This window comes from Hemitrygon akajei, chromosome 10, assembly GCF_048418815.1.
Source record: "Hemitrygon akajei chromosome 10, sHemAka1.3, whole genome shotgun sequence".
Classification (NCBI taxonomy): domain Eukaryota; kingdom Metazoa; phylum Chordata; class Chondrichthyes; order Myliobatiformes; family Dasyatidae; genus Hemitrygon; species Hemitrygon akajei.
This window is the reverse complement of record NC_133133.1, coordinates 141,848,911-141,874,028: the sequence shown is the minus strand read 5'-3', so window position 1 is coordinate 141,874,028 and position 25,118 is coordinate 141,848,911. Positions and strand designations below refer to the sequence as shown.

General features: G+C 38.5%; 1 protein-coding gene across 1 annotated transcript in view; it reads left to right on the top strand.

The window, feature by feature from the left end:
* The window catches only part of efcab6 (EF-hand calcium binding domain 6), a 96,146-nt gene that overhangs the window by 23,171 nt on the left and 47,857 nt on the right, over nt 1-25,118 (top strand). The window contains exons 9-15 of the mRNA XM_073059147.1: nt 93-241; nt 6,499-6,612; nt 8,420-8,540; nt 8,892-9,053; nt 12,141-12,212; nt 18,234-18,394; nt 24,514-24,648. Of these exons, the coding sequence (XP_072915248.1) occupies nt 93-241; nt 6,499-6,612; nt 8,420-8,540; nt 8,892-9,053; nt 12,141-12,212; nt 18,234-18,394; nt 24,514-24,648 (914 nt within the window). The remainder of the gene's footprint in view (nt 1-92; nt 242-6,498; nt 6,613-8,419; nt 8,541-8,891; nt 9,054-12,140; nt 12,213-18,233; nt 18,395-24,513; nt 24,649-25,118) is intronic.

Here is a 25,118-nt window from a genome sequence, read left to right as displayed (position 1 = left end):
CCCAGTCCAATTGTATGTGTAATTTTTCATGACAAGGACATTTAAACTAAAGAATTAAACAGAGTTAGTAGCATGTTCCTTTTTTATTCCAGTTGCACTCCAATTACCATGAATTGTTGCAAGCATTTTCAACTTCTGATGTGACCAAAAGTGGCTTAGTCTCAATGGAAGAGCTCCAGACAATTTTCAACAATGTTTTATTTTCAATGAGTAAAGAAGTCTTTGATCACATAATGGGCAGGTAAGACATAAGTGTACTTAATACTATTCATTTAATTTAAAATTTTTGTCTGAACATTTTAAACAATTTCTTGTTTATTATATAAGATAAAAAATACCTATTAGTACTAATCATTGAGGGAGAAAGATAACATGCAGAAATCTAAATTGGATTTTACCCCAGTCCTGGGGAAAAAAAGACAGAATCAGTACAGCAAACACAAGGAAATCTGCAGATGCTGGAAATTCAAGCAACACGCACAAAATGCTGGTGGAACGCAGCAAGCCAGGCAGCATCTATAGGGAGAAGTACTGTCAACATTTTGGGCCGAGACCCTTCGTCATGTTTATTTATTCTAGCAGTATTTCTGGCTCCGTCTCTACCTCGAGTTACGCAAAAGTTGCCAAGTTCCATGCAACTCTTTAAAACTGAAATCATCCACTCTCTTTAAACCATTACTCTCTCAAGTCTTAATTCGACAAGACAGTTTAAGACATTTTAAAACTGAAAGCATCCAGTCCATAATCCATTTCTCTCTCAAGTCTTAAATGGACAAGGCAGCTTAAGACAATTAGACAGACCTTACGGAGATGTTAGAGGGAAAGGCAGTGAACAAGGTTCAGGGAGAAGAGCAGAGATGGACGAACAAGTGTCCCAGCCTCCTTTTTATCTGATGCTTATTTTAATCTCTATCTCTTGCTGCACTTCCTTTCATATATTTACAAGCAAAGTTGAAAACCCTCAATCTATGGCTCTCTGTTTCATTACAAACTCACTCACTTTCATCCTATCCAAATTTACTCTTTTATCCACTCTTTGTTGATGTAAATCATTTACTGGGGCTGTTTTGAACAAAGCGGATGAGCTTAGAGCGTGGATCAGTACCTGGAGCTATGATGTTGCTGCCATTACAGAAACTTGGATGGTTCAGGGGCAGGAATGGTTACTTCAAGTGCCAGGCTTTAGATGTTTCAGAAAGGACAGGGAGGGAGGCAAAAGAGGTGGGGACATGGCACTGTTGATCAGAGATAGTGTCATGGCTGCAGAAAAGGAGGAAGTTATGGAGGGATTGTTTACGGAGTCTCTGTGGGTGGAAGTTAGGAACAGGGAGGGGTCAGTAACTCTCCTTGGTGCTTTTTATACACCACCCAATAGTAACAGGGACATCAAGGAGCAGATAGGGAGACGGATTCTGGAAAGGTGAATTAATAACAGGGTTGTTGTGGTGGGAGATTTTAATTCCCCAAATATCAATTGGGATCTTCCTAGAGCAAGGGGTTTAGACAGGGTAGAGTTTGTTACGTGTGTTGTACTTGAGTTTATATTGGGAAATGAACCTGGTCAGGTGTCAGGTCTCTCAGTGGGAGACCGTTTCAGAGATAGTGATCACAATTCTATCTCCTTTACCATAGCAGTGCAGAGGGATAGGAACAGACAAGTTAGGAAAACATCTAATTGGAGTAAGGGGAAATATCAGGCTATCAGGCAGGAACTTGGAAGCATAAATTGGAAACAGATGTTCTTGGGGAAACGTACGAAAGAAATGTGGCAAATGTTTCGGGGATATTTAAGTGGGGTTCTGCATATGTATGTTCCAATGAGACAGGGAAAGGATGGTAGGGTACAGGAACTGTGGTGTACAAAGGCAGTGGTGAATCTAGTCAAGAAGAAAAGAAGAGCTTACAAAAGGTTCAAAAAACTAAGTAATGATAGAGATCTAGAAGATTATAAGGCCAGCAGGAAGGAGCTTAAGAATGAAATTAGGAGAGCCGGACGGGGCCATGAGAAGGCCTTGGCGTACAGGATTAAGGAAAACCCCAAGGGATTCTACAAGTATGTGAAGAGCAAGAGGATAAGATGTGAGAGAATAGGACCAATCAAGTGTGACAGTGAAGAAGTGTGTATGGAACCGGAGGAGATAACAGAGGTACCTAACTCCTGATGAATGGTTTCGGTCCGAAACGTCGTCACTACCTCCTCCCATAGATGCTGTCTGGCCTGCTGAGTTCTGCCAGCATTTTGTGTTTTTACTTAATGAATGCTTTGCTTCCGTATTCACTATGGAAAAGGATCTTGGCGATTGTAGGGATGACTTACAGTGGATTGAAAAGCTTGAGCATGTAGATATTAAGAAAGAGGATGTGCTGGAGGTTTTGGAAAGCATCAAGTTGGATAAGTCGCCGGGACCGGATGAGATGTACCCCAGGCTACTATGGGAGGCGGGAGCAGGAGATTGCTGAGCCTCTGGTGATGATCCTTGCATCATCAATGGGGACAGGAGAGGTTCCAGAGGATTTTGTGTTGCGGATGTTGTTCCCTTATTCAAGAAAGGGAGTAGAGATAGCCCAGGATTTTATAGACCAGAGAGTCTTACTTCAGTGGTTGGTAAGTTGATAAAGATCCTGAGAGGCAGGATTTATGAACATTTGGAGAGGCATAATATGATTAGGAATAGCATGGCTTTGTTAAAGGCAGGTTGTGCCTTACGAGCCTGATTGAATTTTTTGAGGATGTGACCAAACACATTGATGGAGGTAGAACAGTAGTTGTAGTGTACATGGATTTCAGCAAGGCATTTGATAAGGTACCCCATGCAAGGCTTATTGAGAAAGTAAGGAGGCATGGGATCCAAGGGGACATTGCTTTGTGGATCCAGAGCTGGCTTGCCCACAGAAGGCAAAGAGTGGTTGTAGGCGGGTTATATTCTGTATGGAGGTTGGTGACCAGTGGTATGCCTCAGGGATCTGTTCTGGGACCCCTACTCTTTGTAATTTTTATAAATGACCTGGATGAGGAAGTGGAAGGATGGGTTAGAAAGTTTGCTGAATATACAAAGGTTGGAGGTGTTGTGGATAGTGTGGGGGGGCTGTCAGAGGTTACAGTGGGACATTGATGGGATGCAAAACTGGGCTGAGAAGTGTCAGATGGAGTTCAACCCAGATAAGTGTGCAGTAGTTCACCTTGGTAGGTTAAATATGATGGCAGAATATAGTATTAATGTTAAGACTCTTGGCAGTATGGATAATCAGAGGGATGTTTGGGTCTGAGTCCATAGGACGCTCAAAACTGCTGCGCAGGCTGACTCTGTGGTTAAGGAGGCATGCAGTGCATTGGCCTTCATCTATCGTGAGATTGAGTTTAAGAGCCGAGAGGTAATGTTGCAGCTATATAGGACCCTGGTCAGACCCTACTTGGAGTACTGTGCTCAGTTCTGGTTGCCTCACTATAGGAAGGATGTGGAAGGGTGTAGAGGAGATTTACAAGGATGTTTCCTGGATTGGGGAGCATGCCTTATGAGAATAGGTTGAGTGAACTCTGCCTTTTCCACTTGGAGCGATGGGGGATGAGAGGTAGCCTGATAGACGTGTACAAGATGATGAGAGGCATCAATCGTGTGGATAGTCAGAGGCTTTTTCCCAGGGCTGAAATGGCTAGCACAATAGGGCACTGTTTTAAGGTGCTTGGAAGTAGGTACAGAATAGATGTCAGGGGTAAGTTTTTATGCAGAGAGTGGTGAGTGTGTGGAATGGGCTGCCGGTGACGGTGGTGGATGCGGATATGATAGGTTCTTTTAAGAGACTCCTGGATTGGTACATGGAGCTTAGAAAAATAGAGGGCTATGGATAAACCTAGGTAGTTCTGAGGTAAGGACATGTTTGGCACAGCTTTGTGGGCTGAAGGGCCTATATTGTGCTGTAGGTTTTCTATGTTTCTATTTTCAAGCAGGTCACACTGCCCAGAACATTGTTCTGCCCTCAGAGTGTATCTAGCATATCCTACTCTCATGCCTATTGCCATTGGACTTCTGTCACATCCCATACCCACATAATCAGTTGAAATTCAAACCTCCCTGTTCACTGAGTTACTTCAGCACACACAAGGAGGTCAACCAGATACAAAGTTTTGGGATGTCTCAAAAACAACTCATAGAATGCTTGTTATTGTATCTTAAACACACTTGCATATGACCTGTATCATCTAATTGACAGATTACACATCATAGATGAACATTTTCAAAGACATTGCACAAAGATATAGCTATTACTTCTTAACCAGCTCGGAGTGCATCTCCTCTCCGAACAGAATCGAACATCCCTTTGATTCAGTTGATCGACCAGTCAATGCCACATCCCTCCAAAGGGCATATGTAATTAACAGACCTGTTATTGGTAGTCATGTTTGCTCGGCTGAACACTTGTTTGCAAAGCTGTCACCTTTCCTTAAATTCTTGCAGAGCTTAGTTGTGTGAGGAATAGGCTCATAGCATTTACTTCTTTTCCATCCTGCAGCTTTCTGTAGCCTGCTTATTTGGAACCATAAGGTGAATTAAGGTTTTCCTGTATATTTGCATCGAATATTGTCCTGCGTGATAGTAAAGGTCTTCAAGAGAAGATTCCAAGGAGCTGTTTGTGTTGCTTTGTATTGCTGATCCTGTTAGCTTGATTACTGAAAATGGCTTAGTGATAGGAGACAGGTAGTGAAAGTTTGGAATTGGAAGTTTGTGACCAATGGTGTACTACAAGGATTGGTGTAGGAACCCTTGTTGTTTATTATGTAATGACTTGGGTGTGAATATAGAAGGAATGATTAGTAAGTTTATGGATGACATGAAAATTGGTAGTCATATGGAAATCAAGGAATATTATCTAAGGCTTTAGTTCAGATAGAAAGATTGGAATTTAATCCTTGTAAGTGAAAAGTGATGTATTTTGAATGGAAGTGGGACAGTGATAGAGCAGAAAGGAATATGATGTACAGAGGGACTTAGAGAATCAAATACACAGGTCCCTGAAAGAGATAACAGGGGCAGATAAGAAAGTATAGAAGATGTATGCCATGCTTGCCTTCATGGAGTATAAAGTTATTATGTTGTGGCTTTACTGAACACTGCACTGGGAACATTATGTGCAGTTCTATTTACCTTAATAAAGGAAGAATGTGGTTACTTGGAGGGATCGCAGAGGGACTCACCAGAATGTTACTGGGACTAGAGGTCTTTGGTTATGGGGAGAGATTAAAGAAATTGTGTTTGTTTTCTGTGAAGCAAAGGAGGCTGGAGTGTAAGGGTTGGGTTCAGTGACCTGATAGGGGTATTTATCATTTTAAGAGGCATAGATAGTGTAGGTAGTTGAGCTCTTTTTTCATGGTAGGGTAAGAGGGCATAGGAGAAGGAGTTGCAAAGGGGTTTGAGGGGAAAGTGTTTTGCACAGAGAGTGATATCTGGAACTTGTTGCCAGAGGAGGTGTGAGAATCAAATATAAAGGGTATATTTAGTAGACTTAAAGGCAGGCACTTGAATTTTTTAATTGGCCAAAAAGGGCAGCATCAATGTGGTGGGCCAAATGCTCCTTTGTTGTACACCTCTAACTCTGTGATTCTAAAATAATTTGTAAATCTTACTGGTTATCCTGGCGACAGTCCTCTGACCATCCAGGCTTCGGAAGGTAGATAATACATTAACATTAAACCGGTCCTGTCCTTGCATTTGTGCAATCTTTATTTGCTCTGCTTATTGAACAATATAGACTATACATTTTTAAAATGGGAAATACTTGTTCTCTTCTTCCCCATCCCTTCATGCTATACCAGTGACCTGTTAAACACAGACTTTTTACATTTGTAGTAAACACATTAATAAAGGAGAAGCTGGTTTGAGACTAATTTTGTAGTGATCTTCCAAACAGCAAAATAATTTCTAATTTATCAGTCAGAATTGGTTTCAAGTTACTTTTACTTGCAATTCCTCTTATTGTCATTTAAAGGTCATCTGTCACAATTCAGTTTAACAACTTTTCCCTTCAAACCTTCTTTCTAAATTGAATGTGCAACTAAATCAATACTTCATTTTGGCTGTTTATAAAGCATTGTAGACCATTAGGTGTCCACTGATCAGAAAATGCCTATGGACACTGCAATCTTGCCCTCTCTCTGCAGGATTAAATGCATCGAGGCAGCTGTAGGAGCCTTATGGAGCCAACATATTAATTCTGGTTCCATAATGAATGGAACATGATTTCCATTTGACACGTAGCCATGGATTATCAGTCATGAAAAGTGAATAAACTTGCTTGAAATTATGGAGTATGTGCCTTAATGTCCCAAAGATTATTTGGATAGCTTTAATACCTTAAATGTTTTACTTAAGGTTCGTTACTTCTTTCAGGGAAATATTTCCGTGAGATAAATTTTCAGGAGGTTGAGTTTACTTGTTTTTCATAACCTATAGGTTTAATAAGCTCCCATTTCACATATACAGTATTTGAATTTTGTTTTATTAGGTATAAAATTGAAACTAATGGCAAAGTAGCATGGAAACAATTTTTACTGAACTGTTCAGAGTCACAGCCATTGGAGGACAAATGGGCATTATCAAAGCATCAACCAAATCATATGTAAGTTTATTTTTCTGGATAGCGGATTTAATAGCTATTTCTGTTGTGTGATGTTTTTCAAGTAATAGTTACTTCTGTTTAATTTCTTTGCTTAGATATATAACAGGAAATGACACAACAAAGATGCAGATCTGTCCTGATTCATTTCAATTTTGAAAGGCGTATCTGGTTGCACTTAATTTCTTTGAATGGTTGTAATCACTTTGGACAAATTTGTATTCGCATTCTTATAGAACAAGATTTCATTTTCCAGTTAAAGCAGCATTTGATGGTGACTTGAGAGGTGGGATTGGAATAAGACAGAACTTAGCAATGATATCTCATATCTTGCAATCCCGACTTGCTGGTTAGATTTGACCACATTTTTTCCACTGAGCAGAAGTATATATTATTTAGTTCTTTGTGACTTGTTATATTGTCACGCATCTTAGAGATCCACTCTCTCCTTTTTTGAGAATGCACAATGAACGTATATAGATGTATTTTTTTCTCATTTCTTGAGTCATAATAAATGATATTAGTTGGTCATAAACAACACGCATGGCACATCCGCATAATACATCTCCTTTCTGCTCCTTTGGTTTTAATTTTTATTTTTTTGCATCTTTAAATTACTTTTTTCCAATTTGTTTCTGTATCAATTTCCCCAAAATTTTCAGTACGGTGAGGAGGAGCATCCCTCATATGTTCACAGTCACTCATTTTAATTCATTGAAGTTTTGTATGGAGATTTTCAAAGTTACTAATGCGCTAGGATTCAGAAGAGGTCACAAATTCCAGCAGGCAAACACTAGTACACACTATGGGTAGGGGTAGCAAGGTCAGGTAAATGGTAGAAATTAGAATATCTAGGATACTGGAGACACGTAGTAAACTGTATATTGTGTAGCCCTTCGCAGGTTGAGAGTATGACTGTTATCCAGGAAACTCCAAGGTCTCCTGCGTGTGGTTCACATAAATCTGGAGCACAATTGGAGTAAGTTTGTGATTCATTTTGTTTTTGTTTATTTGTCTGAGGAATTTCAATTTTGGATATCAACTAAATCAAGGCAGCAAACAATATGCTTTTGTATTGCCAGTCGCTATTTATTGTCAGATGTTTTCATGAATAATTTCAAATGCTGACAGAGAGAGGATTTTGGTGAATGATGAATGGTTCAGTGAATCAATGTAGTCTTTCTGAATCTCTGTCAAGTTTTCTTGGATAATGACTGTGTCAAGAAAAATACATGCTAGCAGGTAGAGAAATTATAGAGAACACTTTGCTGCAGCTTGGTACAGTACACTTTCAGTTTACTCCAAAAAGACTGTTGTTTGAGCTCACCAGGAATATCATTTGAACGGTACCTGCTTCTAGATGGACAATTCAAGTATAAACGCTTTTCACCGAGCCAATTAACAAAGGGCCCTGGTGTCTAAGAAAACTAATGAGATGGCCAAGTACTTTATGTGTAATAAATGCTAGCTTTGCAGAGAACTGCACCTTCTATAAATTAAGATATTCATGTATTTAGGACTTCAGGTATTTTAAGGAAAATATTGACCAGTTTTCCACAGGAGCATCACTCTTTCAGACTGTCATTGCAGTTCGATATTCACCTAATGCACTAGAATGCTAGGTTGGATAAAAATTTACCATGTGTGTAACTCATATTGATTTAATGTCATACTGGCAATATCACTGAAATTGTAAATTTGGTCCTCAAAGATTTGGTGTCATAATAGTACCATTTCAGTCTTTAAAATAAAGTCTAGAATTTCTTATTTGTGCTTCAGTCTTCATCTTTTTCATTATTTTGAAACACAGCCTGTCATCTTGTCACAACTTGACTCATGCTGGAGAAATGTTTGGGAACAAAAAGGTTATGGATGTTGTCCTGAAGCTTCATAAATATTTCCAGGAGAGATACCCTGCCTTGGAGGAGGAGGTATGTCATAATTCAAAAATTTTGTATTTCTTACACTGAATAACTGTAGCTTTCTGGTGCTAAAATACACTTAAACTTTACAGAGTTATAAACATACCCTCAAATAGCTTAGCTGAACTTTTTCAGAAATACATTTTAATGTATAAATGCAAGTAATTGGACTTTAGATAATGGCAATGTTATTTTTAATGATCCTTTGTATAATGACTATGGGTAACCCTAGGTAATTTCTAAGGTAAGGACATGTTCGGCACAGCTTTGTGGGCCGAAGGGCCTGTATTGTGCTGTAGGTTTTATGTTTCTATGTTTCTATAATGCTTTTATAGTAAAGCAATTTTATTTTTTTCTCAGAAATGCAAAGACATAATAGCTAGACAAGAACTACGTCAAATTCTACAGCATTTCCCTTTTCGTCTAACTGATGAGGAGATCAAAACATTTATGTTATTGCTGGATCCACAACACAGTGGCTATTTTCATTATAACCAACTTATGGAACTTATTGAAGGAAAAGTATGTCAAACATCACTTTTTTTTGTTTTGAAACCAAGTGGTTGATGATATGTCAATCTTTGGAGGTAGTCAGAAAACAGTGAGTGTTGTCAAGTAAATTTAAATAGTTTTGTATCTTGTGAAACATGCTGTAACACTCTGCATATATATAAAATTTAGTGATAAATCAATATTCTGTGAAGATTATAATAGAGTAGTTATAATGTCTCAAAGGTTTGTCAACATTTATTTGCAGAAATGTTTCCCACTGCACTACAATTAAAATTGCTAGCAGGCTCACACAGTAGTACACCATACACCAGATCACAATATGAAAGAATCAGCAAAGCTTTTGCTTTGTATTTGATGGTTTGGGGTAATATTGAAAAAAACAAAGTTGAGTAATTCAGACTATAGCCCATGGTTTTATAAAAAAAAATCTTTAATTGTTAAAGCAGACAGTTCTAATAATATGTATGTCAGCATTCTTCCCTTTTAAATTGAAAATTTTAATCTCCTTCCAGTAATCCTGGGTCATAGTATAAGTATTTGTGAGGGAATTGTGTAATGCACTTGTAATGGTTAGATGCACCTGCAAATCAAACTAACATATCCTGTCACACTATCAAAGGCAAACAGAGAAGTTTGAGGGAACATAGAAAGAGCACAGAACTGTACAGCACGAGAATAGGCGCATTCTTGCAATGGGCAGAATGCCAAATTAAATTAACCCCATCTGCCTGCAAATGCTCCATGTCCTTTGCGCTCTCATGTCTGTCTGATTGCCTCTATCTTATCATTCTCCACCACCTCCCTGCCAGTGCATTCCAGATGCTTACCACTCTCTCTGTGTTTTTAAAACATGTTGTCTTGCATATCCCCTTTAAATTTCCATCTTCTTACCTTATGCTCTGCAGTAGTCAACATTTTCACGCTGGTAAAAACACTCTATCTAATCTATGTTCTTAAAGTTTTATATATTTCTAGGATTCTCTTAAGACTGTTTTGCTCCAGAGATACCAATCTAAGTTTGTTCAACCTCTCTTTATAGCTATACACTCCAATCCAGGTAACTCTTGGTGAACCTCTTCTGCACCCTCGCCAATGCTTCCACATCCTTCCTATACTGTTGCTACCATATGATTTGGATATTCCTAACCATCTGTATTTGTCTTTAGTTCTAGTGGTAAAAAAAATATTTGAAATACTCTGCAGTGACTTTGGAGATAGAGAAACAGTGTTAACAATTTATACCTACCTACTAATTAGCAGCAGGGGTAGACCATATGGGCCCCTCGAGCCTGTGTGACACCAACAAAACCATGCTTGATATGATTATAATCTTAACCCTACATTCTCATCTACTAAAATGAGATTATACTGGGTGAAAGGTGAGTAGAAGCTGATTTGGAGACATTTGTTATGCAAAGGTGTGTGGCTGCAGAAGTAAATTTTGATTAACATCTTTACAGTAATGAAAAGGAAAACAAAAACTGTTTAGGTGGCAAAAAGTAAAGGAAACAAACTGAAATTCTTGAATATACTGGGTAGTTGAATTTATAAAACCCTCTGGGATAAAGCATTCCAAAGCTTTGCTAGCTTCTGGATGAAACACTTCTTTTTCATTTGTCCTGAATGGTCAATCCACTGTTTTGTTAAAGAACATGTCTTTATTCTCATCTAATATTTTGAAGCAATTGGAAATCAAATCAACATTTATGAATGACTGCCAAGTTAATTGATTTCTCATCAATATATAATAATTGCAAAGCTAAAAAAAATTGTATGGAACATTGATGAATGCATCGCCACTTTATATGACTTATAACACAATACCTAAAAAAGTAAACTCTCTTCTTTCACAGTAAGTGTAAACATAAGTAAGAAACATTAAGTTTTGATTAAATTTAACAAGTTCTACAGCAACCTTTCATGAAAATAGTAGTTATAGATCTTGGGAATTAATTTGCAAAGTCTTCTAGTTAGCAATGTAAAAAAATGCCTGAAATAAAAGCAGAAAATATTGGAGACACAAGGTAGTTCAGCAGAATTTGTGGGAAGGGAAAAGGAGTTAATATTTCAAAGGGGAAATCATTTGATAGAAAATGCCTGAATATCAGGAGGATATAGTCCCATTCAACTAGATTCACATCTACTGGTCAACAGTTATCAGCTTTGTTCAATTAAATATATGTCTAGTAAAGATCTGTATGAAGAGATCTGTAGGAAAGGTGGATCCTACACTCCAATGGCTTACTCCAGTTGAATTTGTAGAGTGTTTATTGCTAGTTTGACCTTTAACATTTCTTTATAACCAATCTATTATGTTATACCATTTAGCATAGTACAGAGAAAATTATTGGTGTTCTCATAAATATTGCAGCTACTCTGTCCCTCTCCATCCGAGCTGTTTTATACACAAGGGGATGTAAACATTGGTACTTTACATTGAAATTTGATATTCCTGTTGTGCCCTTTCCAAAACCAATATATTTGTTTAGTGGTGGAACACCCAGAAATGACACAGTACTTCAAAATGGTCTCACCAAGATTTGATGCAGTTAAAGCATAACATCCTTGTCTTTATAATCAACACAGGAAAACATTGAAATATTGCATGTACTTTTAAAATTCTTTTTCATATACCTTTCTGCTAAAGTGCTTAATAGGTTTCTTGCTTTGGTAGAAAAAACACACATTGTCATAGACTCTTGTTAAAGTGAAATTGTAAACTTGTGCCAAGTACTTACATAATTGAAGTGTTGTGTACTTGGATTCCTTGATATTTTTGCTCCTATGCACTTTGTTGTTTTTCATATTACTGAACCTGTTCTGCAGATGGGAATTTCTTTTGCACTGTGAATTATTCCTGCCATTTGGAGTTTGAAATCGTAGACGGGTGACTTGCTATCTCATCGTCCACATTTTTTTAAAAAAAAAAGAAAAACTAAGGTCCCGGAACCTCACTGGGGAACTCGCTTACCAATTTGAATACATCATTTTATCACCATCTTCCATTTTCCTTCTTTTGTAATATGCCTTAAAATGCTGATACTTTATAATTATTACTTAAGATCTATAAGTTTTTCCCCTTGTTTTCTTTACCAGAAGAACCAAAGTTCTTTGAATGGAACTAAAACTGTCAAGAAGCATACTCCTGCAGCAGCAATGTGGAAAACTGTAAGTATGTCTGTTTACTTTTGTGAAATATTTGATGCAAATTTGCTTTCGTAAGTTGCATTTGTGAACTTTAGTGAACTGCGTGTGTTTTGGCAATTCTGAATGCAGAAATGCCCGTTTTAACAATTTTTAAAATCCTGATAGAAGAATACTTATATTCCATTAATATTTAAAAAGAAAATCCTAGTTCAAGTAGGGTCCATGAATCTGTATTCCGAAAGTGAACCATAGAACATTACAGCACAGAAACAGGCCTTTTGACCCTTCTTGGCTGTGCTGAACCATTTTTCTGCTAGTCCCACTGACCTGCACCTGGACCATATCCCTCCATACACCTCTCATTCATGTACCTGTCCAAGTTTTTCTTAAATGTTAAAATGAACCCGCATTTATAACGTCATCTGGCAGCTCATTCCACACTTCCACCACTCTCCGTGTGAAGAAGCTACTCCCCACATGTTCCCTTTAAACTGTACCCCCTTCACCCTTAACCCATGTCCTGTGGGTTTTTTTGTCCTCTAACTTCAGTGGAAAAAGCCTGCTTGCATTCACTCTATCTATACCCATCATAATTTTGTATACAGGTACCTCTATCGAATCTCCCCTCATTCTTCTAGGCTCCAGGGAATAAAGTCCTAACCTATTCAACCTTTCTCTGTAACTCAGTTTCTCAAGTCCTGGCAACATCCTTGTAAACCTTCTCTGCACTCTTTCAACCTTATTAATATCCTTCCTGTAATTCAGTGACCAAAACTGCACACAATACTCCAAATTCAGCCTCACCAGTGCCTTATACAACCTCACCATAACATTTCAACTCTTATACTCTATACTTTGATTTATAAAGGCCAATGTACCAAAAGCTCTCTTTACTACCCTATCTACCTGTGACACCACTTTTAGGGAATTTTGTATCTGTGTTACCAGATCCCTCTGTTCTACTGCACTCCTCAGTGCCCTACCATTTACCTTGTATGTTCTACCTTGGTTTTTCCTTCCAAAGTGCAATACCTCACACTTGTCTGTATTAAACTCCATCTGCCATTTTTCAGCCCATTTTTCCAGCTGGTCCAAATCCCCTGCAAGCTTTGAAAACCTTCCCCACTATCCACTACACCTCCAATCTTTGTATCATCAGCAAGTTTGCTGATACAATTTACCACATTATCATCCAGATCATTGATATAGATAACAAATAACAATGGACCCAGCACTGATCCCTGTGGCACACCACTAGTCACAGGCCTCCTCCACTCAGAGAAGCAATCCTCCACTACCACTCTCTGACCTCTCCCATTGAGCCAATGTCTAATCCAATTTACTACCTCACCATGTATACCTAGCAACTGAATCTTCCTAACTAACCTCCCATGCGGGACCTTGTCAAAGGCCTTACTGAAGTCCATGTAGACAATATCCACTGCCTTCCCTTCATCCACTTTCCTTGTAACCTCGTCAAAAAACTCCAACAGATTTGTTAAACATGACCTACCACGCACAAAGCCGTGTTGACTCTCCCTAATAAGTCCCTGTCTATCTAAATACTTGTAGATCCTATCTCTTAGTACTCCTTCCAATAACTTACCTACTACCAACGTCAAACTTACTGGCCTTTAATTTCCCGGATTACTTTTAGAGCCTTTTTTAAACAACAGAACAACATGAGCTATCCTCCAATCCTCCGGCACCTCACCCGTACATACCAACATTTTAAATTTATCTGCCAGGGCCCCTGCAATTTCAACACTAGTCTCCTTCAAGCTCTGAGGCAATACTCTGTCAGGTCCTGTGGATTTATCGACTCTGATTTGCCTCAAGATAGCAAGCATCTTCTCCTCTTCAATCTGTATAGGTTCCATGACTTCACTACTTGTTTGCCTTATTTCCATCGACTCCATGCCAGTTTAAGATGATAAAAAACCCATTTAAGATCTCCCCTATTTCTTTTGGTTCCATACATAGCCAACCACTCTGATCTTCAAGAGGACCAATTTTATCCCTTACTATCCTTTTGCTCTTAATATACCTGTAGAAGCTCATTGGATTATCCTTTACCTTGACTGCCAAAGCTACCTCATGCCTTCTTTTAGCCCTCCTGATTTCTTTCTTAAGTATTTTTTGCACTTTTTATAACCTTCAAGTACCTCATTTGCTCCCTGTTTCCTATACATGTCATACATCTCTCTCTGCTTCTTTATCAGAGTTCCAATATCCCTAGAACACCAAGGTTCCTTATTCTGATTCACTTTCCCTTTAATCCTGACAGGAACATACAAACTCTGCACTCTCAAAATCTCTCCTTTGAAGGCCTCCCACTACCAACGACATCCTTGCCAGAGAACAACCTGTCCCAATCCACACTTTTTAGATCCTTTCTCATTTCTTCAAATATGGCCTTTTTCCAGTTTAGAACCTCAACCTGAGGACCAGATCTATCTTTATCCATGATCAAGTTGAAACTAATGGTGTTATGATCACTGGAACCAAAGTGTTCCCCTATACACACTTCCATCACCTGTCCTAACTCGTTTCCTAATAGGAGATCTAATATTGCATCCTCTCTAGTCGGTACCTCTATATATTGATTTAGAAAACTTTCCTGAACACATTTTACAAACTCTAACCCGTCTAGACCTTTTACAGTATGGGAGTATCAATATGTGGAAAATTAAAATCCCCTACTGTCACAACTTTATGTTTCCTGCAGTTGTCTGTTATCTCTCTGCAGATTTGCTCCTCCAATTCTTGCTGACTGTTGGGTGGTCTATAATACAACCCCATTAATGTGGTCATACCTTTCCTGTTTCTCAGCTCCACCCATATTGCCTCAGTAGACAAGCCCTCTAATCTGTCCTGCCTGAGCACTGCTGTAACATTTTCCCTGACTAGCAATGCCACCCCCCAACCCTTCATCCCTCTGCCTCTATCACGTCTGAAACATCCGAACCCTGGAACATTAAGCTGCCAAGTTTCACTAATGGCTACAATGTCATAATTCCACATGTCAATCCATGCCCTCAGCTTGTCAGCCTTCCCCACTATACTCCTCGCAATGAAATAGACACACCTCAGAAGGTTATTACCACCACGTACAACCTTCCTATTTGTGACTTTGCATGAACCTTTAACATCATTTATTTTCACTCCCGCTCCACTATCTACTCTGACACACTGGTTCCCATCCCCCTGTAAATCTAGTTTAAACCCCCCCCCCCCCCCCAATAGCACTAACAAGCCTCCCTGCAAGGATATTGGTCCCCCTGTAGTTCAGGTGTAATCCGTCTCTCTTGTATAGATCCCACCTGCCTCAGAAGGCCCAATGATCCTGAAATCTGATACCCTACCCCCTACACCAGTTCCTCAGCCACGTGTTCATCCTCCAGAGCATCCTATTCTTACCCTCACTGGCACATGGCACAGGTAGCAATCCTGAGGTTACCACCCTCGAGGTCCTGCTTTTTAACTTTCTACCAAGCTCTTTATACTCACTCTTCAGGACCTCCTCACTCTTTCTTCCTGCGTCATTGGTACCGATGTGTACCATGACATCTGGCTGCTCACCCTCCCATTTCAGAATGCTGTGCATGCGATCAGAGACATCCATGACCCTGGCACGTAGGAGACAACAAACCATCCGGGAATCTCTGTCATGACCCCAGAACCTCCTGTCTATACCTCTAAGTATCGAGTCCCTTATCACTACCGCTCTCCTCTTCTTTCCCCCCTCCCTTCCAGATAAGTCATTTCTCCCCCAACAGTATCCAAATCGGTATACTTGTTGTTGAGGGAAATGGCCACAGGGGAGCCCTGCTCTGCCTGCCCTTTCCCCTTCCCTCGCCAGACGGTAATCCAATTACCTGTGCGCTGCTCTTTTGGCATAATTACCTCCCTGAAACTACTATCTATAAACTTCTCATTCTCCCGAATGATCCTGAGGTCATCCAGCTCCTGCTCCAGTTCTCTAACGCGGTCTGTTAGGAGCTGCAGCTCGATGCATTTCTTGCAGGTGTCGTTGTCAGGGACACCAGGTCCCTGACTTCCCACATCCTGCCTGGCATTCTCTCTACTCTAAATGAACAAAACAGAACTTACTGGAACCTACCCTTGCCTCTGCCTGTTTACGCCAAAGCCTGTTGAGCCAAAGCCGTCCCACTCTGACTCAGTCCACTCTGACGATGGCCGCTGTATATGGTAGTCTTTTTTTTAAACCTTTAGCGCAGTGTAGTGATTTTTCTGTTAATATCAAAAATACTTGGCTGGAGAAGGGAAGGAAATGTGCTTGCAAGGGAGTTGCCAACATTAATCTTCGAGAAATGGAAGCAACAGGCAACTATGTGAAAGTGACTAAAAGACTTATTGTTTGGTTGAAAACTATGCACTGTCAGAAAGACTGTTGAAGTAAAATGACATGCTCTTATCGAGTAATCTCACTGTGAGCTGAGATCTGTTATTTTCACAAAAGTATAGGATGAGTCAGAAGCACAGGATGACTCAGACCATTAACTTGAACTCTCCCAGCCAGCTTCTACAGCACAGCGTATAATAATGCGGACAAGGTGCTAGAATTATGGCTTTCAGTGAGAAGGAAGGAATGTTGGGATGTTGTGTTATTATTGTTTGTGACATAATATTGTTTAGTTCTCATTCAGAAAGTAGAATTTGAAACAAACCTCCTCTGTAGTCTCTTGTGGAAATGTGAATGTGAATCTCATCATCAAGTTCATAACATAATTTAGGCATTAGTATGTGTCCAGTGGCAGAGAAATTGGTCCATGATGCAAGCATTATTATTTGATAAACTATGGTCCCATTCTTAAAGGTGGTGGATATTGGGGCTGGAACAGAGGTGCACACATACTGTACCTTCAAAATGTTTGGGATGAAGTCTGCCTGATCGTAATTGGTCACAAACTTTTTTTTAACTGAATTTGCACAGATCCACTAATTGGCCAATGATTAGGAAATGATCCTCAGCAATCACTTAAGTGTTGCATTGTATCTCCTGCAGGCTTGCTGAAGGGTTCGAGCTAATGTTGGCCAGAAGAAAACTGAATCTTTAACATTTCATACTGCTCTACCTTATTGTTGACTTCTTTGGAGGTGTGGCCTATGTAAAAGTTCTCACATCTTAGCCAGCTATAGCCTGTAATGAAAATTGTATATCATGTTAAGATTGCTTTATTGGAACAATGTATGTACTTAAAGGATGCAACTACTTCCTTTTGGTATTTGAAACACCTCAGAAGAGCAGATTAAATTTGTATAATTAGGTAGGTGATGAATAGATGGGGATGATGTATAAGTATATATGTTTACAAACATTTTTGAGAGGCAGAGATAGTTAAAGCCAGGATGTTTATGTTATTAAACAATATAGGCAAGAAACCCTCACATTTGATGTCCAGAGGTGTGCATAAAAGCTAATTTTGAGAATTGTAGTTCATCAGGATCCTCAATTCTGACTACTATACTGCTCCAATTTCTGCTGGAAGGCATATAGAGGAATCAATCAGGATGAAACACCTCTATCTCTTTAATAGATTTTATTACACCATTTATAAAGATTTTGTCTTTGTGAATTTGGTCTTGAAAAGCATTAGGTTTGCTTCTTCCTGTCTGTGCCATCTGGTGTTCAATTGAAAAAGGAAGCTGTAGGAACAAAATTTAAAGGGGCCAATTAAATTAAATCTTTGGTTAGACTCGAGAGGCTTCTGGGGTGCTTCAGTGCGGTTAGTTTATTTGGATACTTTGATGGTCTGCAGGGTGATTGTGAAGTGCTTCAGTATTTTAAACCAGAAGAATTAAACTGCTAAAAGCCAGTACTTACGAAGTATGTGAAGCCCACAACAAGCTTTAAATCTCAACGTTACTAAGTGATTTAATTTTGTAGGTATAGAAGGATTCACCTACTCAGGAGAGGCTTAATGAAAAAAATCTGTGCATAAGCAAAGTTTGACGTTTTCTTGCTTTCTTACTTAATTTCTTGCTTTTCCATTTACCCTTGCTTGGCATTTCAACCAGGTAGAAGATATTCTGTGTGACAAAATTAGACACAATTGGGATGAAATACAAAAGTCTTTTATGATGAATGATCCTGAAAGAACTGGTACAATTAGCCTTGCTAAATTGCGAAAGATCCTGGAAACCCACTGTCTTAGTATTTCTGACCAGCACTTTGAGAAGTAAGTGATTTTTAATAATTAATATTGTCCTTTTTGGTACATTGGAGATTTTAAGTAATATTTGTTAAAATTTAAATTTTGAGATATGTTATAAAAGAAAAAATGAAAATGGAAGATAGTATAAAGGATATTTACTTAGTAAGCAATGTTCCTCAGTGATGTTCTGAAGATTGGATTTATTGCTACTATTTTTTATAATATGGATGAGGGGACAAAGAATTTTATATTCATTATTATAGAGTCCCCACTAGCTTTCTGACTTCTAAGATTTGTGCTCAACAGTTCTCAAGTGATTTATAAATTAACTCTGTACTGAGGTTCCTTTGGCTTATGTGATTCAAAAATGCAAAGTATTAATATATTGTATGCTGCAAAACACAAGAAAGTAAGTGTGGGGAAAGGGCTAATGGAGGGAAAAAGATCTGTATTGTCAGAATGAATTTCAATAATAGTGTAGGACAAGGGTGGGTGGTAAACCTTTTTGAGAGCAAGTGTCCAAATTGGTGATAATCTTCTAAAAAAAATCTCTAATGTGCCATACTAATTTTTAAATTTTGAGCAATGATGATCATTGATAAAGCGTGACAGAGACAGATTGAAATAAATTAAGCATTTTAGAATAACTATTCAGAAATTATTAATATTAATCTTTTTAAAAGACAACTTTCTAAATAGTATTGTTATTGTACTTCATATACAGTATAACATAAAAAATGTGAATGTGAAATTATAAGATTTGGTGCATATTCATAAAAGATTAAGAAAAGGAAAATAAATACGCATTACTCTCAGTGAGACTTTTGTTGCTGCATTAATGATGACAAATGTTTTATCCAGCTTGTATTTGGTTGTTTTGAGAGCAATATATGTAGCACCATTTTTATCAGTAAATCTACTCCTATTATTAGATTTCATCATTATTGAAAACAATAACTCACATGAATATTCACAGAGATGCTAAACTACATACAATATTTACTGTTTTTATCACTGAATTTCCAATGTTTTTCCAATTTCAAATCAAAGAATAGAAAATTTAGGCAGAACCAAACCAATGCAAACTGGTCCAACCATTTACTATCCAAATACTGATAGTCTTTACATTATAGACAATAGGTGCAGAAGTAGACCATTCGGCCCTTCGAGCCTGCACCGCCATTTTGAGATCATGGCTGATCATCTACTATCAATACCCGGTTCCTGCCTTGTCCCCATATCCCTTGATTCCCCTATCCATAAGATACCTATCTAGCTCCTTCATGAAAGCATCCAGAGAATTGGCCTCAACTACCTTCTGAGGCAGTGCATTCCAGACCCCCACAACTCTCTGGGAGAAGAAGTTTTTCCTTAACTCTGTCCTAAATGACCTACCCCTTATTCTCAAACCATGCCCTCTGGTACTGGACTCTCCCAGCATCTGGAACATATTTCCTGCCTCTATCTTGTCCAATCCCTTAATAATCTTATATGTTTCAATCAGATCTCCTCTCAATCTCCTTAATTCCAACGTGTACAAGCCCAGTCTCTCTAACCTCTCTGCGTAAGACAGTCCAGACATCCCAGGAATTAACCTTGTGAATCTACACGTCCTCTACAGCCAGGATGTCCTTCCCCAACCCTGGAGACCAAAACTGCACACAATACTCCAGGTGTGGTCTCACCAGGGCTCTGTACAAATGCAAGAGGATTTCCTTGCTCTTGTACTCAATTCCTTTTGTAATAAAGGCCAACATTCCATTAGCCTTCTTCACTGCCTGCTGCACTTGCTCATTCACCTTCAGTGATTGATGAACAAGGACTCCTAGATCTCTTTGTATTTCTCCCTTACCTAACTCTACACCATTCAGATAATAATCTGCCTTCCTGTTCTTACTCCCAAAGTGGATAACCTCACACTTATTCACATTAAACGTCATCTGCCAAGTATCTGCCCACTCACCCAGCCTATCCAAGTCACCCTGAATTCTCCTAACATCCTCATCACATGTCACACTGCCACCCAGCTTAGTATCATCAGCAAATTTGCTGATGTTATTCTCAATGCCTTCATCTAAATTAGGTCTGTGAGGATTTCAAAACATATCATCCAGCATCAAGTCTTCTTGAAATTGTCCAGCTGATACCAAGCCAGGATGAGGTGTTTCCTGTGAAAACATTTTCATTGCACTTGGGTTGTAAAAAGTAACTTGATGCTTCATTTTGCAGAGAAGATGATCATTATGTATCTTTTTTAAGGGGTTTAAAGAATGAAAGAATTGCAGTGTGCCAAAAAATTCCTGCAAGTGCCCTAGATCTACCACCCTGGGTGTAAATGTGGTAGAAAAGAAATGGTTAGAGGTATTGCCTTAGGAAATTCAACAGGGTCAAGAAGAAAATCCATTACTGGAGATGCGCTGTCTCTGAGCAGATTGGTATAAGTAGAATCAAGCAAGTTGCAATGAACTGGAGAACAATGAGTATTTGGTTGAGATTTGTGTAATTTACCAAGTCAAAGGCTGTAGGGAGGTTGAGAAAGGAGAGTTTAGGATTTGGTAAGAGTTCAAGTGGGGGAGATGGAGTGAAGGTTAGTGCACTATGATCATGGTTGATTTTCATTCAAACTATTTCAGTGCTCATTACATTTTCCTGAAAACAAATAAATGCTAGCACAAGTGAATTACTGTAAGTCAGTAAGAGACCTCAGCTTGAATCAGGATTCCTGGCAGAATTGGTATCTGACTGTACCAGTTCCAGTTAAACATGGTGCCTAGGGTGACAAAAGTCATTACATATTAAGAAAATTCAGTGGTTTTGTTTTATATGTTGCCTTGATACTTGCAAGTCATTTTGTATGAGAATTGTGCCTTTCTTGTCTGTTTGATTATTGTGGGGTATATTTCTGTTATTTGGGGTGCATTGCTGCAATTTTGTACCATTGATTCTAGCACCACTTTCCATTGGGGTAGGAAACTTGTTTAAGTTTTATGTTGTCAATTACATGGATAAAACAGCAACAACATGAAAATAAAATTATAAAGTTGGAGGTACAGTTGAGAGATGACAAAAGAGCTCATGAGATATCAAAATATGCAAGTCTTGGAGACAGTTCCAATTATCCTCACAGAGTTGATGCATGTAAGATGATTTTGCTTTGGCCGACCTACCATTACTGAGCTATGTTGTGCTACAGTAGAAGTCAGTGTTAAGGGTCTGGCAAGCACAATGAATACTGTGGTGAGAACACACACAAAATGCTGGAGAAACTCAGCAGGCCAGGCAGCAACTATGGAAAAGATCAATGTTTTGGGTCATGATCTTTCATCTGGACCCAAAACATCAACTGTACTCTTTTCCATAGATGCTGCCTGACCTGCCGAGTTCCCCCAGCATTTCGTGGGTGTTCCTCTGGATTTCCAGCATACATAGACATCCTCATGACTGTGGTGAGGATAACAGTCAGAGTGATGCTAACTGTTGTAGGATTTATGTTTGTGCTCTGAGTCTTTATCATTCAACATATCATTCATGAGTTATTAGTCATTCTTTACAGTACTTCATTACTTTGAATTGTGAGGATAGTCGAACAGCAAAAAAGAAACCAAGTTTTCTACGGGTGCATCAAGTAAACTCCTGGGGGTCACTATCTCAGTGGGTCTGTCCTGGAACCATCATATAAATATTATTACAAAGAAAGCATGGCAGCGCCTTTACTTCCTCAGGAGTCTACGGAGGTTCGGCATGTTATCGAAAACCTTGGCAAACTTCCATAGATGTGTGGTGGAAAGGGTTCTGACTGGCTGCATTATGGCCTGTTATGGGAATACTAATGCCTTTGAGTGGAAAAACCTACAAAAGGTAATGGATTCAGCCCAGTATGTTATGGGTAAAACCCTCCCAACTATTGAGCATATCTACATGAAATGTTGCCTTAGGAAAGCAGCATCCATCATCAAAGACCCTCACCACCCAGACTGCTCTTTTTTCACTGTTGCCATCAGTTAGAAGGTACAGGTTCCTCTGGACTCACACTGCCAGATTCAAGAACAGTTACTACCCCAAAACCATTAGGCTCTTGAACAAAAGGGCATAGCTATACTCATTTAAGTACTCTGTTATATTGTTATTTCATGCTCATTATTTATTTATATCTGCATTTGCACAGCCTGTTAACAGTTTACAGTTTCTGTTCTATAAATGTGCTAAGTATGTCCATAGAAAAAGAATCTCAGGGATGTATGTGGTGACATGTATGTACTCTGATCATAAATTTTACTTTGAACTTTAAAAGATTGTACTCATAAAGCCTTGATACTCTATGCCTCAAGCAAAGAAGTTTCTACATTGGGAAGGGTGCTTCTTATTGAATATTAAACCATCTGCATTGAATAATTTAGTTTGTGTTCAGTTAACATTTATTCTATGAAAGCCTCCAATTTTTGTTTCTTGCACCAAAATTATTTGATTTTCATGACAAATCCAGACACAGATACCAAGCTTTATTGGAACATCTACTCCAAAATAAAGTTGCATATAAAGCAGCTCTTAATGAGCTCTTAAAACTAAGGTTTCACTGTTTTGACTACTTTGGCCTATTCTATTTTGCTGACTGATTAATAAAAGACAGCTTAGTTTGGAAAATCTAGAGCTATTTCAAAAATTTAAGGAGGCAATGAAAACAAGTAAGGCCTAAGAGGTTGTACATGTTGACTTAAAGCTAAAATTCACTAAACTGAAACTCAAAAATTAAAATTCATTATATGGAATCCCCAGTACCTGGCTTAAGTTCTCCCTGCACTTGTTGTGATACTACTGTATTGTGTTTCCACATTGGTTTTAGTTAAAGTTGCAAAACTACTAAACCTTTATCGATAGTGGGTACTAGAAATCCCCGTGTCAGATAAGCTCAAGGAGCTATGCCTGTTGAGAGATTGGCTTAAATAAGTGCAGACGACATTTCCATTTTGTAAAACTAGCAGAATGCAGGGTGTATGTTTCACCTTCTGATATATAGTCACTGAATAAATTGTCATATTATGGATTGAGAGATTTCCTGGAATTAAAAAAGGTGTGAAAACTTTAAAAAAGACATATTCCCAAGGACGCTCCCTGGATTAGAGAGTATTATCTCTATGGAGAGTTTGGACAAACTTGGATTGTTTTCTCTGGAGCATTAGATGCTGAAGAGACACCTGCTTGAGGTTTATAGGTTTATGAGAGGCATAGATAGGATAAGTAGTCTTTTTCCCGATGCATAAATGTCAAATATTAGAGGACATAGCTTTAAGATGAGAGGGAGAAAGCTTAAAGAAGGCATACAGTGAACATTTTTTTTACAAGAGTGACAGATGCATGGAAAATGCTGCCAGGGTAGTGGTGGAAGTAGACATGATAATGGCATCTAATAGGCATTTAGACAGGCATAAGAACATGTAGGGAATGGAGGGATATGGGTTGTGTGAGGGTGGATAAGGTTTAATTTAATTTGACTTTGTTCTCAGCACAGTCATGAGCAGAAAGGCCTGGTCCTGTGCAGTACTATTCAAAGTTTTATGTAATAGAATGATTCCAATGATCAGAATTTACAATTACTTGAAAGATAGGAGAAACTTGAGCTCTCTTGGAGCAAAGAAATTTGAAAGAGATGTTTAACATCATGAAGGAATTAGAGGAATAGCCTATGTGAACAAAGGTAAATAACCGGAAGGCACTGATACAAGAGGTTGGGTTTGAGATTGGATAGTGGAAATAACTCAGTAGTAGCTTTGAGAAGGGAGTTTGGTAAACTCTTGATGAAAAAACAAAGGTAGGAAAGAGTGTGATCAGCTGAATTCACTATTAGATGAATGAAAATCTGTGGAAAATGTTAATAAATCTAGTTCTATAGAGAAAACTGCCCGCACAGAAGTAATCCACTACAATGACTGTATTTCAAGAGTAGCACAGATTTAATGGAGAAAATGGCCTCTTTCTATACTGTACCATGTCATTGATACCACTATACCCTTTGTAATTAACTATAGGGCTGTCAAATAGCTTTTAGGTTTAACAGTGTGATGTTGTTAGGGTATTGTAACAATATGCTTTCTAAATTTGAATCAATGTCTTCATTAACATCAAAATAAACTCCCTCAATGTTTCAGATTGTGCAAGCAGCAACAGAACAACAGCGTACAAGTTTCATATCAGCAGTTCCTGGAAAACCTTGGGGTGACTGACATGCCTAAGATCATCAGCACAGAGGCACCTGTGCTCAATCAACAGCAAGATCAAAAGAGGCAAGGTCACTTCTCCACCAGCACTCAGTGCATCTCTGTTATTTAAAATGCTGTCAAAATCTTGATTGGTTCAAAATGAATATTAGGATGTGATATGCCTTCTAGGAAAAAGCAATTCTGTTGTTATAACTAGAGCCTTAATTCTAGAGAAAAAAAAATTAGTTTTATTGTTAAGTTCCGGAAGTTATAATCCTAGTTGGTTATTTGGCTAATGTGATCGTGAATAGAACATTATGCACAATATTTTGAAAGTATGTTGAAAGTTTGCTGAGATCTCTGATGTTACTATCTGAGATTTAAAATTGAGATCTACTATACACAATAAAATTAAAATTGTCTAAATTGACTGAATAGAAGTGAATCATTGTCAGTGAAACTTCATGGAGTTGTGTAAAACCCTAGCAGTTCTATTTCTGTGATGTTCAGAGTCTGTTTATAAATGATTTTCAAATTTAGATCTAAAGTTTTGC